The sequence below is a fragment of the Schistocerca nitens genome, chromosome 7 (assembly GCF_023898315.1).
Source record: "Schistocerca nitens isolate TAMUIC-IGC-003100 chromosome 7, iqSchNite1.1, whole genome shotgun sequence".
Classification (NCBI taxonomy): Eukaryota; Metazoa; Arthropoda; class Insecta; order Orthoptera; family Acrididae; genus Schistocerca; species Schistocerca nitens.
The window spans coordinates 515,884,023-515,900,130 of NC_064620.1; the positions used below are offsets into that span (position 1 = coordinate 515,884,023).

At 44.1% G+C, this 16,108-nt stretch overlaps 1 protein-coding gene across 1 annotated transcript in view; it reads right to left on the minus strand.

Moving 5' to 3' along the window:
- Positions 1–15,421, minus strand: part of LOC126194793 (programmed cell death protein 2) — a 41,684-nt gene extending 26,263 nt beyond the window's left edge. Inside the window, exons 1-2 of the mRNA XM_049933098.1 lie at positions 14,664–15,421; positions 14,407–14,571 (exon numbers count right to left, since the gene is read on the minus strand). Coding sequence (XP_049789055.1) covers positions 14,407–14,571; positions 14,664–15,192 — 694 coding nt within the window. The 5' untranslated portion in view covers positions 15,193–15,421. The remainder of the gene's footprint in view (positions 1–14,406; positions 14,572–14,663) is intronic.
- Positions 15,422–16,108: the final 687 nt, after the last annotated feature.

Here is a 16,108-nt window from a genome sequence, read left to right on the forward strand (position 1 = left end):
CAGTCCCCATCATCTCTCTCTGTCCACCCCAATGACAGAACTACTAGTAAGGAAAATTAGGTAGTGTGACACTTTTTTATTTGTCTATCGATGGCACTACATATTTCGGCTCCCAATGGTAAGTGCTTGCCAACAATTCTGTCTTGTAATTTATACATATGTATATGGAGAAGAGATTGACATAAATCGTTAACTGTTCTCTGTGTCATCTTTCGTGAAGAAGAAAAATTATAGCATGATTCACATTTTGTGGAATTGTCTTCCATTCAGACATTCTGTAAACAATTTGAAAAATCCTTCTGCATTAGTATGCCTCTCACTTTAATGATTTGAAACACATTCTCCAGACACATTGTCTTCATAGCTCAAATTGCTTATCATTTTATCTGACAATACTTCCAAAATGAAATTACGTCCATAATTCTTTATCCATGTTTCTGATTCATCTTCAGAAGTTTACAAACATTTAAAGAACTCTGAATGAATGCTTGCACTATTTTCTCTCGTTACTGTGTCATTTTTAATAATGAAAGAAGTTGTTTTATTATTTTCATCATACTTGTATTGTTTCTCTAACCACATTTTCATTGTAACAATTTATTTGTACACAAAATTGAAGTACTTCATCATAATAGTCGATGGGACCAGTGGCCAATAGAAACAAGCATACTGAGTGGCAGTTTGGAGCAGCTATATTGTTATCAGAATGGTTTTTCTGCCTCCAATTAAAAATCTGATGGGAAGAGAAAACTACAGCATGTGGCAGTTTGCTGTTTGAACTTACCTAGAACACAAACTGTTGTGAGATGGAGTTAATGGCAAAATACAAATGTAACTGAAATGTACACAAAAAGAGCTTAAGTTCTACTCTCTGTCCACCTTTCAATATATGTTTCACCTGCAAGATACCAGTACAGCTAAAGAAGCTTGGGACAAGCTAAAGCAAGACTATGAAGCCTCTGTCCTCTTCTGACAAACAGGGTTATTAAAGACCCATCTGACAACCAGACCTGAAAATTGTTCATCATTAGAACAGCAGCTTGAAATTTTGCCAAATAAGTTCTGGGCAGAAGGACTATACCTTGGACAAAAAAGAAGCTGAATCTTTGACATCTCAAAATTTTTTGAAGCAGTGCATGTGTTCACATTCCGGGAAATCAGCTGGCAAAGTTGGGACAGATGTAGTACTTAGTGTGCATTGGTAGGATACTGTGAAGAATCAAAGGTACACAGGATTTTTTAACCAATTTGCAGAAGAATCATAAAAAACAGGGATGATGTTCTTTATGAAGATACTTCTAAACAGCGTAAGAAAAACTGAGTTACATGAACCAAGTTGATTGTCCAGCTTGAGACTACTACATCAAGTTACAGGCCCAGCTCAATGAATACTAGCTGCATTGAGGTATCTAGTCCAGATGATGCAAATGATAATTAGCAACTGCAACAACACAAGCCAGTACAAAAGTCAAGAATTTCAAAGCAAAAAATCTGTATAACTTGAGTACTTGCCCATCTAAACAGTCAGCTGACTCTGAACCTTGGTCACTGGAAGAAGCAATGATGTGAGACAACACTGAAAATTGGCTGAAGGCAATAAAATCCCAAGCTGCAATCCCACAAAGGGAACCACACTTGCGACTCTCCCTGTTTCCCTTCGAGCAAGAAACCAACAAAAGCAAAATGCATCTTTAAAACTAAGAAAGATCTGAAAGGCCGCATTTTATATAATAGAGCAGAGCCAATAATAAAAGGTCATCCTTAGAAACAAAGCCTTAACTATGATGAAATGTGTGTTCCAGATACAGGGTACAACTCATTAATGTATTTTATTTGCTATGGCTTATGAACATGACCTAGACACTGATCACCTAGCTGTTGTCACAGCTTTCTTACACAGTGACTTAAATGAAGGCATCTATGTGAAAGCTTCGGAAGTAGCACCAGTTATGAAGACAGTGACAGATACTGGTATTAGAAGACTAAAAATGACAGTATATGGATTGAAGGAACATGGCCACTGTTGAAACCTGAAATTAGCCAGAAAACTGTTGAACATAGACATTTTAATAAGTGCTGTTTGTGTGAATGGTATAGTTATTCTTAGTCACAATCAATAAAAGAAAAATATCTTCAAGAAGAAACAAGTTAATAATTCAAACTGAGTGACTCTGGTAATCCACTAACTGTTTGGGTATCTGATTACTAGGAACTACAATGGATGTTTTCTGTGGATAGATCTGACAAACTGTGTGGGTTAAGTTCTCAACAAATTCAATAAGAAAGACTTTAACGCAATCTCTATGATTGCTCATTAGTCCAAAAAAAGAAGAAGATCAAGAAGCTATGAAAGATCATAACCTATCATCAAGTGACAGGAAGCTTCTTTTCTGCTCAATTATGTACAAGTCCTGGCCTATCTTTAGATATCCCCAAGGTACCAAGAACATGAAGCTAGTGCTTTCTAAAATGGAGGACTACCACATAATATGTCACTCTGATAGGTTGGGCCAGACAGTCCAAGGGCAGAAAGTTGACAGCTGGGTATCTGTTTAAACATGAAGGAGTGGGAGGATTCTGAAACACAAAGGGACAGCCAACTCTAACTTTAGGTGCAACTGATGCAGAATATAGGCCCCGACCACAGTGGGTCAAGAGGTTCCATGGCTTCAAAGATTAGACAGCTTGAAATACCTCTGAACCCCATGGAGGATCACACCAAATTACTGTGCGACGAGTCAGCAACTGACGTGTTAGTTGGTTGGTTTAAAAGAGGGGGGAAGGGACCAAACAGCTAGGTCATCGGTCCCTTGTTCCGAATAAAACAATGTCACAAGGGTGAGAATACAACAAGCAAGACTGACAACACAAACTGGAGAGAAAGGAAAAACCACAAGAATGTTGGAAGGGCAACAAACATTTAAATGGAAAAAAGGGGAGAAGAAAACCACAGAAACGCAAGAAACATGTAGAAGAGATTAAAACAACAAAGCAGATTACATGGCTGGCTGACCATGAGAATAAAAAAGAGAAGCCAGCCACTCCGCAACACATTAAAACCTCCACCCTAAAAGCACTGGGGTGGCGGACACAGAGGGACAAAGGACATATGTTACAATTTAGATCAAATGATGATAAAACCCACCCGCACGAATAAAATGTAAAACGAAATCAGCCGAAGAGGCATTGTCAGATAAAATTGGCAGCAATGATTCCGGTAACTGAAGATTTCGACGCAGGGCAGTCAAAGTGGGACAGTGCACCAGAATATGGGCCACTACAACCGGGCGCTGCATCAACACTGAGGCAGGTCTTCAGAGTGCAGGAGGTAGCCGTGGGTCGCCCGAGTGTGGCCACTGTGGAGCCAGCAGAGAACCACAGAGTCTCTGCGAGAGGCCTGCATGGAGAACTGCCACACATTCGTAGTCTCCTTAATGGTGATGTAAAAACAAATGCAGGTCAGTTATTGGAATGCTCATCTCCATAAGCGGTTTCCGTGTAACCTGTTTGGCCAGCCTGTCAGCAAGTTCGTTGCCTGGGATTCCAGTGTGTCCTGATGTCTACACAAACACCACTGCACCAGGGCTTACATGGACTCCTGGATGGTCGCTATCAATGGACGACGCGGGTAACACTGGTCGATAGCTTGTAGGCTGCTCAAGGAGTCAGTACACAGAAGAAACAACTCCCCAGGGTATGAACGGATATGCTCAAGAGCACGAGATATAGCCACCAGCTCTGCAGTGAAAACACTGCAGTCATCAGGCAAGGAATGCTGTTCAATATGTCCTCCATGGACATACGCAAAGCCGATGTGACCATCAGCCATCGAGCCAACGGTGTTAATCACTTCATGGCCTCGGTACACATCAAGAATAGAGATGAAGTGACAGCGGAGAGCCACGGGGTGAACTGAGTCCTTTGGGCCATGTGAAAGGTCCAGGCGAAGCCGCGGGCTAGGTGTACACCATGGAGGTGTACGCAGTTGGACTTCGAGTATAAGTGGTAAAGGCAAGGACTCCAGTTCAGATAGAAGGGATCAGATGCAATTGTAAGCCCTGACCTGGGCCGCTGATGTGGGAGATGAAGCGCCGTGGGTGGGAAAAGGAGATCGTAATTTGGATGCACAGGAGAACTATGAATGTGTGCAACGTAACTGGTGATCAGTTGAGCATGCCTGACCAGCAATGGAGGAACTCCAACTTCCGCAAGGACGCTGGTCACCGGACTCGGCCTAAAAGCTCCCGTTGCTAGTCGAACACCACAGTGGTGCACTGGGTTGAGTAAACGCAATGCTGAGGGCGCTGCCAAACCATAAACCAGACTCCCATAGTCAGGTGGTATTGAACAAGGGCTGCAGTTGGTGTTGCTCAGGCAGCGGAGGGCATTGAGGTGGTGCCAGCACATCCACTTAAGCTGATGAAGGTGAGGAAGCCAAGTCAAATGGGCATCAAAAACCAGTCCTAAAACTCGATACGTCTCCACTACAATGAGGGAATCATCAGTAAGGTAAAGTTCTCGTTCCTGATGAACGGAATGATGCCAACAGAAGTGGCTCCCAAAACTGAAAGCTGTGGGCTAGAGCCCATGACTGTGCCTTGTGGGTGGCTCCCTGTAAGTGCCACTCAGCAACACCAGTGCTGGTGGAGCAGTACGAAATGCAGAAGTCGTCTGCATACAGACAGGGTGAGATGGACAGCCCTACAGCTGCTGCTAGACCATTAATGGCCACTAAAAATAGAGATACGCTCAATACAGAGCCCTATGGGACCCCATTTTCCTGGATATGGGGAAACTATGGGAGGCACCAACTTGGACATGGAAAATATGAAGCGACAGGAAATTCTAGATAAAAATCGGGAGCGGGCCTCGGATATCCCACTCGTATAATGTGCCACGGATATGTTGTCACCAGGTGGTGTCATACGCTTTTTGTAAATTAAAAACGACAGCAACAAGGTATTGGCATCTGGAAAAGGCTGTTCGGATGGCAGACTTGAGGGCACAAGATCATCAGTGGTAGAGCGGCCCAGGTGGAAGCCGCCCTGGCATGGAGCCAGTAGGCCACATGACTCCATGACCCAACCTAAATGCCGACACACCTTACATTCCGGCAGCTTACAAAGAATGTTGGTGAGGCTGATGGGCCAATAGTTATCCACATCAAGTGGGTTTTAGGGTTTGAGCAATGGTATGATGGTGCTCTCCCGCCAGTGTGATGGAAAAATGCCATCGCACCAGATCCAGTTGAAGGTCACGAGATGTCGCTTGTAGTCAGACGAGAGATGATTAATCATCTGATTGTGGATCCGATCAGGCCCAGGAGCTGTGTCGGGGCAATGTGCAAGGGCACTGAGGAGGTCCCATTCTGTAAATGGGGCATTATAGGGTTCACTGTTGTGTGTAGTGAACAAGAGAACTTTCTCTTCCATCCGCTGTCTGAGAGTGCGAAAGGCTAGGGGGTAATTCTGGAACGCAGAGGCGCGAGCATAGTGCTCAGCAAAGTGCTCGGCAATCACATTTGCTTTGGTAGATAACATGCCATTTACGTTAACACCAGGAACACCTTTGGGGTCTGGCACCCAAAAACTTGTTTGACCTTTGCCCAGTCTTGGGAAGGTGACGTATGGCACCCAATGGTCGACACATACCTCTTCCAACACTCCTGTTTCCGCCTTTTGATAAGCTGGCGAACGTGAGCATGGAGCCGTTTAAAGGATATGAGGTTCTCCACGGAAGGGTGCTGCTTATGCCGCTGTAGAGCTCACCGACACTCCTCAATTGCCTCAGCGACTTCCAGTGACCACCAAGGGACTGTCTTTCGCCGGAGGCACCCTAAAGAATGAAGGATAGCGCTTTCCGTCACAGGAACGATCGTTGTAGTTTCCTGCTCAACCACCACATCAATGTTACCGTGTGGGGGAGATTCAACAGTGACAGCAGATGTGAAAGTTTCCCAGTCTGCCTTGTTTAAAGCCCATCTGGGCAAGCATCTGTGGGCCTGACGCTGAGGCAGTGACAGGAAGATGGGGAAGTGGTCACTACCATACAGGTCGTCATGTGCTCTCCAGTGGATAGATGGGAGAAGGCCAGGACTGCAAACCAAGAGATCAATGGCCGAACATGTGCCATGTGCCACACTGAAATGTGTGGCGGCCCAGTATTTAAGAGGCACAGGTCGAGTTGTGACAGTAAACTTTCGACATATCTGCCTCAGCCAGTAAGAACTGTGTCACCCCACAAAGGGTTCTGAGCGTTAAAATCTCCAAAAAGTAGGAAAGGTTTCGAGAGATGATCAATCAGTGCAGCCAATGCGTTTAAGGGTACTGCACCATCTGGAGGAAGATATACATTGCAGACAGTCATTTCCTGCATCGTCCATATCCTGACAGCCACAGCTTCAAGAGGGGTTTGAAGGGGCACAGGTTCACTGCATACTGAGTTCAGGACATAGATGCAAACTCCACCTGACACACTATTATAGTTGCTACGGTTCCTGTAACATCCCTTATAGCCAAGGTGGGGAGGGTTCCGCATTGCCGGGAACCAGGTTTCCTGGAGGGCAATGAAGAAAGCAGGTGAAAAACTTAACAGTTGCCATAGCTCAGCCAGGTGGTGGGAAAACTGCTGCAATTCCACTGGAGGATGAGGTTACTGTGAGGCCAGGAAGGCATGAAGTGCGCAAGAAGGCAGGTTATGCCTCAGGGTCACCTGCTGCCATTGATTGAGTATTTGTAGCCATTTCTATGGTGGATGAGGCCTCAGTGAGATCCAGGTCTGCAGGGGACACTAAGATCTCCACTGCATCCTCAAATGCAGAACTGATAGGGAGTGGTGGTTTTGGGGCCATCAGGCCATCAGAGGGTCCTGTTTCTTAGCAGACTATTTCTTAGTTTGCCTGCTCTCTCCTCTTTAGGGGCTTGCTGGGAAGATGTCTCTGAAGCAACTTCAGGCACAGAGAAAGACCATGAAGATCTTCGTCCAGCAGCTGTTGGTTCCTTGAGCCACTGGCGAGTGTCTGCCATGGCATCAGTGGAGACCTTGGAAGAGAGGGTCCCAAGGGACCCCTTCCGCACAAGAGGAGCCGGAGGAGTTGTTGCTTCTCTGGCAGGGGAGGAGGGGATCGATGTCCCCTGCATTTGGGGGGATCTTGCTCCCAAAGTAGGTGCTTTCGGAGCAACAGAGGAAGATTTGCCCCCTACCATCAAGGGGCAGATGTATTCTGGTGGCCCGGAGGGTCCACTGTTTGTGGCACAGAGTGAGGAACCACAGGCACTTGGGATGGCGATGGTGATGTAGCTGCAGCGTATGTTGACACCAACCGAATGGGGTGTCGTCTTTCGAATTTACGTTTAGCCTCTGTGTAAGTCAACAGGTCCAGGGTCTTGTACTCCATAATCTTCTGCTCCTTTGGGAGTACTGGGAAGTCTGGCAAGCAGGGGAAGTGGTGCTCTCTACAGGTGATGTAAGTGGGAGGTGGCGCACATGGAGTATCTGGTTGCACTAGATGTTCGTAGTCTCAACATGTGGTGCTGGAAGTGGAGTGGGTAGACATTTGCCCAAATTTCCAGCACTTAAAGCACTGCATAGGGGGAGGGACGTATGGTTCAACATCACAGCGGTAAACCATCACCTTGACCTTTTCAGGCAATGAATCACCCTCAAAGGCCAAGATGAAAGCACCAGTAGCAACCCTGTTGTCTTTGGGTCCCCTGTAGACCTGCCAGATGAAATGAACACCCCCGTTCTAAATTGGCGAGGAGCTCGTTGTCAGACTGCTCGGGGTGGTCACAATGGAAAATAATCCCCAGGACCTTGTTGAGGCTTTTACGGTGAGTGACAGAAACAGGAATATTACCCAGCTTTTCACAGGCGAGTAATGCTCGGGTTTGGGCTGGGGATGCTGTCTGAATTAAGACCACGCCATTTCACATCTTGGACAGCACTGTCACTTCTCCAAACTTATCCTCAAGGTGTTCAATGAAAAATTGAGGCTTTGTCAGTAGAAAAAAAGGGTCTCCATCAGTTCTGCTACAGACTAAAAACCGAGGCAAATATGGCTCTCTCCATTCTGTAGCTCTACATTCCTCTCATTGTGTAGCAAGGGAGGGAAACGATTTAGGGTCATACCTGTCAGCATTGTATTCTATCTTGCCCTTCTTAGAGACTGCTGGTGCCGTACAATCACCAGCAAGATGTGACTTAGTCCACTTCACTGCGGGTCATCTGCCCTGATGCCACCTACTCTGATCAGGGGCTCTCCCCACAGACACCACCCAGCCACAGCAAAGGCCAACTGGCATGATGGCCGTTTCCGAGAGTCTTGATGCTCCAAGAAGACAGGCATCTACTCCTTGGCATACGTGGGGAGCTCACAGCTCAGGCATCAGCAGTGCAATTCCTGTGTTGTCAGGGGGCTACCACCAAATGGATACATGATGGCCCCACCATAACAGACTGGCTACCGTGCTGGATATTGGGTGGAGGGAAATCCAATATTGTCATGGGGGTGAAAGAGGACAGGAGACAACGGAAGAAGATGACATACCCGGAAAGTGTCCTCACACAAATAGTTGACTCGCAGATGGAGATGCAAAGCCATGACAAGAGATTCAGGGGTTCGAATCTAAAGGCACTCGTGCACCACGTAAGGCCTCCTTCCCCATACTGCCTGCACTTCTGTAGAATTTTGAAAGTGGCAGGTCAAACCATAGAATGGGACCTGAACTCACAGGGCCAAAAAGTGTGAGACTCCTTTTAGTCGCCTCTTATGACAGGCAGGAATACCTCGGGCCTATTCTAACCCCCAGACCCACAGGGGGAAACTGACTTGTATAAGGTTATTTGCTACAAGAGTTGAACCAAAAATACAGGCACAAAGCACCACTTTACACTTTATAAGAGAGAAAATAGTCATCCCAGGTGACTAGAGACAGAATGCTGACAAGCATGACGATAAAACCTCAGGCATGGTCTCATCATCATCTCCTGCAAAAAGATTTTGGACTACACCCCCTGCCCCTCCTGGAATGATTCCAATGAGGGTTGTTTGTTAAAGTATCTTTCGCTTGCTAGAAGGAAGTATGGATACTTTGAGGTTTTCACTTCTTGTATCAGAAGTTCACGATTACAGTTCTATCTTGTTACAATGTGCAAACAAAATTACAATGTGCATTCAAATCAAATAACACCTATAAATGACTTAACACAGATTGCTTACAAAACAGTCCTAGATTAAGCCTGTTGCTAAAATGTATGAGACCCTAACCAAGCAATATTAAACACACCATCACAAATAACAGCAGCACAAAGGTTTCTTACACCCACGGAAGAGGGTTATGGAAATGCTCAAAGACTTCAACAGGCAGATGTTGAAGGTAGACGTCAACAATCCAGCAAAACTCAGGGTTGTCAAGTGAAATACCCTGATATTTTTCTGATTTCCAGACAAGTTTTAGCATTTTTCTTCCCAAATTATGAGAGTTCAAGGGTAAGTTAAGACGTAAGTTGACAATCTGTCTTTGCAGCTACAGTACAAGAAACAACAGTGCAAACAAGGAAATATCTTAAAAAGCTTGCAAGCAGATGCATTTCCTGATGTGAGCAAAAAACTTAAGTACTAACATCAACAACATTTGTGATGAACTGTTTTTCCATGGAGAAAGCAAGCCAACTGGTACGTGTGTTTCATTACGACCACTAATGTTATTTTATTTTAATAAAACGAAACACATTTGGTGACAAAAATATGCAATTCCTTGGCGTCAAAAAGACAGGTTTAAAATACCTTCACTGATTTCAGAAATAACCTCAGAAAAAAAGCAGGCCTCTTGAAAGAAGTTTATAAGTTGGGGAAGAATTGTGTAAACCAACACTGAGGTGACTGCCACTAAAATGTTGGTACTACTATGTTCATTATATCTACTATTTTTCAGGTTTTGTGTGATTTTTCTTTTGAAAAACCACCAGCGACTGACAACTTTCTTCTTCTTATAATCTATACTTTCTAACATATAAGCTATTTTTGAAGTGCCAAAATGTACTGAACAAATAAAATTTCTATAAAATGCCACACTGTGCAACATACTTGCAGTGAGAGTCACAATCACTGAAATCCAGCACCCATGGCCTATAGCCTGCTCAGGAGCACTGCAGTCGTGGGTCCATGGATAAACCACGCAAATCCGCTGCATTATGCCACACACAAACAGACCCGACCTGCAGGCAGATCAGTGAGACTACATCTGACGAGCAGGTCCTGCTCGTTAGCGTGAACTGAATGGCTTCAGATCAGGGCCAATCCATTACAGATACCCACAGAAATGATCTGTGGTTTTGACCTGTCACAGAAATCCAGTCATGTGGCCAGCTATTCAAGAGCCACAGACAGCATGTTGATGAAGTGTGACCACAGTGATCAATCTGTGTAACAGATAACTTGTTCAAATACTCTGAGGATCAATAATAATGAGGATAGGTAGTAACTCACCATAAAGATGGTTGCCGAGCCACAGGCAGGCATGTAGAAAAGACAATCAACTCTCACAACTAAAATTCCAGCCAGTTTTTGTCAGAAAATGAGAGCAGACACACAGTTACACAATCACTCAGACACAACTCATGCACACATGACCACTGTCTTCAGCTGCTGTGTCAACATCTCTGAAAATCAGATCCAAACAAACCATTCCTCATAATTACCTGCCTCTCGTCAGCAGCTGCTAAGGTTAGTGGCAATAAGTGGTGGTAGCACTGACTACAAGTTGAGGGGAGTGGCAGGAAAGGGAGAATCAATAGTCGTGAGGGAGTAGGGAAGTGGCACACGTACTCAGCTGCACCCAGCCAGCGACAATGAATGACACCGCAGTAAACAAACAATTTCATCTATTGAGACAAAAACGAGATTTTTCCAGCCTCTCTCTCTGGATGTCCGCCCCCCCCCCCTCCCCCAAATTTCCCTGACACGTTTGACATTCCCTGATTTCCAGACCTTGTGGCAACCCTGAAAACTGTACTTACAAATGTTCAAAAACTGGTATTAGGTGAGGAATCGAGAAATATACTATATCTCCCTACATATTGTTCCCACAGGAACCACAAAGACAAGCCAAGACAACACAACACTAATTACAGTGCACACAGAGAGATTTGAGCAGTAATTCTTCCCACACCCTACATGGAAATGGAATGGGAAGAAATCTTAAAACGTGGTACAATGACAGGATCCCCTGCCATGCACCTCACAGTGGTTTGCAAAGTACGGATGTATATATGTACCTCCAATCATCATCCGATATTTTAAAACAGCTTTGTTTTAATCAGCAAATTCTGTTACGTTTTAATTACAATTTGTTTGAAATGGTTTCCTTTTCCTCAACAGCAGCATACCTGCCATGACTTTAGCTTTAGTACCTTAATTAAATAATCACACTTAAATAAATTTTTGCTACATTTCCAATTTCTTGCCCAATGCAAATGTTTATTTCTAGTTTTGTATCTATTATCACCTTACAACCACATGCAATTTTAAAGCAGTTAATGACTATCACATTATCACATCTTGTAGAAATTCACAGTTGTTGCAGTAATGGCTAATGTATGACCTCATTTCTGTATCACACCTGACACTTCCCACTTTTTGGCTTACTTTTACATTAAAAACTGCCACTATGATACTGTAATAAGATCTGATGCCACTTTTACCAGCTTCCATAACACCACACTGAGGTCTTCTACTTTCTCATCAAAATGTGAGCAAACCCGTGCACTCTTGAATGATTTCCATACAATGTCTTGGTCATATTTTAAAGAGGTATTGATATTATTCCTTAGTGCAATAGACTGGTGATTAATTATTATGACTCTAATGGACTTAAATCTTATCCATCACTTTTATATAAGAACCCACTGCAAACGTCAGTTGCATTGCTTTGATAGAACAGTACTCTACAGCTTTCCAATTAATTGTTATAGATCTAAGAATCTATCATCAGGAGTACAAAATTAAATAAATTTAAACTGAAAGTTATCGCAAAATATCGTGGCAGTTACTTGGCTCTGTGGTAGATTATCATCTGCTAACCTTAACAGTTAAAAAATGCAGTGCATCAGTCAACTGAGGCTTCTGATCCCACCCATCTGCTTTGACCTGTGGCTGTGTGCGATGGCGCCCTGTGGTGGTGTAATGGTTTCATTTGAACTTTTGTTTTGGTAGAGCGGAGTTGTTGGCAGTGTCTGTGACTGAAGGATTGAAATTGTTTTCCGTGAGTTATAAATTTTTCTGTGTGTGTGCATTTTCAATAGGTGTTATTGGTTTGCTGTTTGTGGTGCAGTAAGACATTTAATTTATTGGTGGCTGCTTTTGTTAGGTATGGATGTGACGATCCAGTTCAACAGCACAAGGTTGTGGGCAGAGATGGGGGAGGACACAATGTCTCTGATTGTTTCTGCAAATGTTTGGATTGATAGCAGAGATTGTCAAATTTAGTGTCTACTGAAAAAATATGAGGTCGGCAAGAGTTCCGGCATCTCGGACCAGGGATGGGTACATGTGGCGGGGTCGAAAGGACAACCTCGCTCCATTAATGTGGTACCTGGTTCAAGAAATCTGGGTTGGCCACGAGAGAGATTGTTTTGATGACTTACTATTTTTGTTATTGGTCCTCTGGTGCGCAAGAGACTGGAGTGAGTGAGAGGACAGTGTTAGATTGGTTTTCTTTTTGTAGCGAAGTGTGTTCTCAGTATGTGAAGTATAGGGATAAATTGGGTGTGCTGGGGGTGGTGGTTGAGATACACTAATCACAGCTTGGGAAGAGGAAATATGGGAGGGGTAAGTCTCTGGTTGTTTATGGGTGTGGGGGGTTGTTATGTTAGGGGGGGGAGGAGGGGGTGTACTGATTGTGTTTTCAGGGTTTGGGGGGGGGGGTGTACTAAGAGGGAATTGGTGGGGTTAATTGAAGAGTATATTGAGGAGGGGAGTAGTGTAGTTTCAGATGCTTTTGGGGAAGAGGGGTTATGATCATATAGTTGTAAACCATAGTTTAGAGTTTAAAAATTACAAAACTGGGCATGACTAATACAACAGAGGGATTTTGGGGAGCGGTTAAATAACTGGTACAGAGTGGGAAGTGTCACTATTCTAACCTGCAATCTCATTTAGATGAGTACTGCTGCCAGGGGAGTGTTCTTGGGCATTGTTGTATTTTTCTGAGGGCAGTGAGTAAGACGTATAGTTCAAGGGTGGTTAGTTGAGGGGGTTTGGTATGGGGGGGAGGGGGGGGAGTTATGTGTAATGGTTGTGGATTTAGGTGAGTGGGTTGCAGAGCAGGGGGGGGGGGGTACTTATTTCATGATTATGTTGCAAAGGATCTTTTTTGTTGCAGTTGTTTTTGAACTGTAATATGTGATAGAGTTTTGTTTAGTTCGTGGTTTTTACTTGTTGGCAGATTTTTTTTTTTTTTTGGGCGGGGGGGGGGGGGGGTTAAGTTTGGGGGAGGGAGCAGGGGCTGGAGTTGGTAGATTGTGGGTGGTTTGTGCTTTTCTTTGTGAGTGTGTGTGGTTTTTCTGTGGGTTATTAGGGTGGCCAAACTAGTGTGTAGCTCGGGAATTTGTTGGTGGTACGTTGTTCGTCCCCCCCCCCCCCCCCCCCCCCCCCCGCCCGCGAGTTGTGGGAGTTTTGAGGTGCTGTGAGTTTTGTTTTATTTATCGAAGCTGTTTGGTTTTTTGGCATCGTCAGCTGTGGTTGACCTACATAGGTGAAGGGAAGTTACAGATTCCTGTGGATTTTGTGGGTGTAGCGGAGAGTGGGAATTTTGTGCTGTGTTTCCTTTTTTTGTCGGCGTTTTGTGGGGTTTGTGGTCGTGGTGCGCGTTTTTTATGTTTATATTTACCTTGTCGCCACCCTAAAACCCATAGTTTCCTGCGCTTGCCACGTTAGTTAGATTATATTTTTGGAGGGAGATGTTACTGTCGTATTTATATGTATGTACGTTTTTGTTGTCGTGTTTATGTAGTGACGTCATAAGCGCCATATTGGAGACGCTGAGAATGGTCATTTCCGCCATACTGATGGCATCATGGGTCAAAGGAGATGGGTGGAATCGGACGCTTCTGTAATCCCGCTTTTGTGTTTTTCACCTTTCTGGCGTGTTTCCAGCGACAGTCTCTTCGTCCTCCTCTTATGATATGTTGACACCCCCCCCCCCTCCTCCCTACACACACTGTTCTGCACACTACCCAACGGTTAGAAACGCTGTCTTCGTAGATGGCGAGAAAAGTATAGCAACAGAAAAAGACAGTAACGCATTAGGCGCACTGATAGTAATAAACACAAAAAAAGAAAAGCGTGTAACAATATATGACCGTCATATTATATTGGACATGAAACACTATTCCCAGGTTACTTGCCTTGGAAGGTGGCTTCAACTTTGTCAACTGAGGTAGGGGTCTCCTCTCCGTTCTCTTCGTCGCTGAGCGACGAACTACTTGAATCGGAAGAACCGGCCTCCACCCCCACCAATAACTCGAATTCTGGTAGTAACAATTCGCTCTTTGCAACTACTACGTTGTTTTCTGCATAAAAGAGTGTCCATTAACAATTTAATCTCTTTAGGAAACGAAGTATTTATTTATTTATTTTTTTTTTTTTCCAAATTACTACTTGCCTTCACATACTTCTTTGTGACCTGCTTTCCAATCCGAAACTTGGTGCTGCCTACTACAGTAATTAGCTTTCTTGCACTTTGCACAATGACTCGTACTTTTACATCCACATACGATGCACAGTTTACAGTATGTACTCGCACATATCTCTTTACACCAATTCTCTTCGTACACTGGTGGGTCATAGGAGTAAAAAGCATTTTTCCGTGGCAACTGACACCGAAAAACTTTGAGATTTACGTTGGTGTTATTTTCGCAACAGTCAGGACTCAAACATAAAAATACGAATATTGTACGATGAAAGCAATTTTCCTGATCCTCAATAGGGGCGTACACTTGGCACAGAAAAATACAGGGATTCCCGCACTTCCGACACTTTAAATCTTCTGCATCTGGTATGTTAAAATCAAGCCAAGCAGGATATCCGCCAACTTTGCTCGGGAAGAATCTACTATCTAGTTTCCAACGATCAACACAAGTCTCAACATAACCTACGGACAATTCACACGAGTCTTCGCTGGAAGCTGACATCTTCGCATTTCAAAGATTTTCCGCAGACGTCTGGAGATTGAGAACTAGCGTCTATGGGACTACCGAATGATCCGACAGATGTCCCTAGGTTCGTTCGAGATACAGTTGCAATCCTTGGAACCACGCTAATGCGCTCGATGGAGGCATTCTCCCAGTTCCCGTGGTTCGTGACTGCGCGAAAGCTGTTCGAGTTGCGGCCAGTGGGCGGTCCCAACTAGTTTCGACTGATCAGAGGAAATTCTTCTACCTAGCTCCAAAGCATTTCATAAGCCTGCTTCAAAGAGATCATCGCACGCATGTGCAGAGTTTTTTGTGTTCAGTCTCGTAGCATTCTCGTTGAAGGTTAACAGTTCTAGGTTCCTGCTAGCCTTGTAGAGGAACTGTATATTTGAAACTTGTGAAAATTTAATGCAGCCTTGTGCAATTTTACTCCCTTTAGGGATTTTTCTGTAGAAATGTGTTGCATATACAGAAGGGTCCAAAAAAAAGTATCCACTGTTTAAAAGTCCATAACTGGCAAACTAATTGACGGAGTTGTCTCATCTTTGGTAGTGTAATACCTGGGGTATCACAAGTAAAAGGATCTCATTATCCTTTAAACACACTTTCAAAATGAATAATTTTTTTCTCTTCCACACAAGGCTCCGATCACAATAGCCGATAATTGGGGTCACATACCACAATCATTGCTATAAATGACACGCACACATTAAGCTGGCTCACTTTATAGAGGGGAGGTGGCATAGGTAGAAAGACGCATGCTATGCTGGTACACATATATTAGGGAAATGAAGCTGCATGCTAGATTCTTAACCAATGGACACATTGCGGCAATTGCCTACCAAATAAACCAATGATATTTTTTCTTCAAATCAGATAATTTCTGGCATTTGTAAACTTTAGGCATTTATTACGT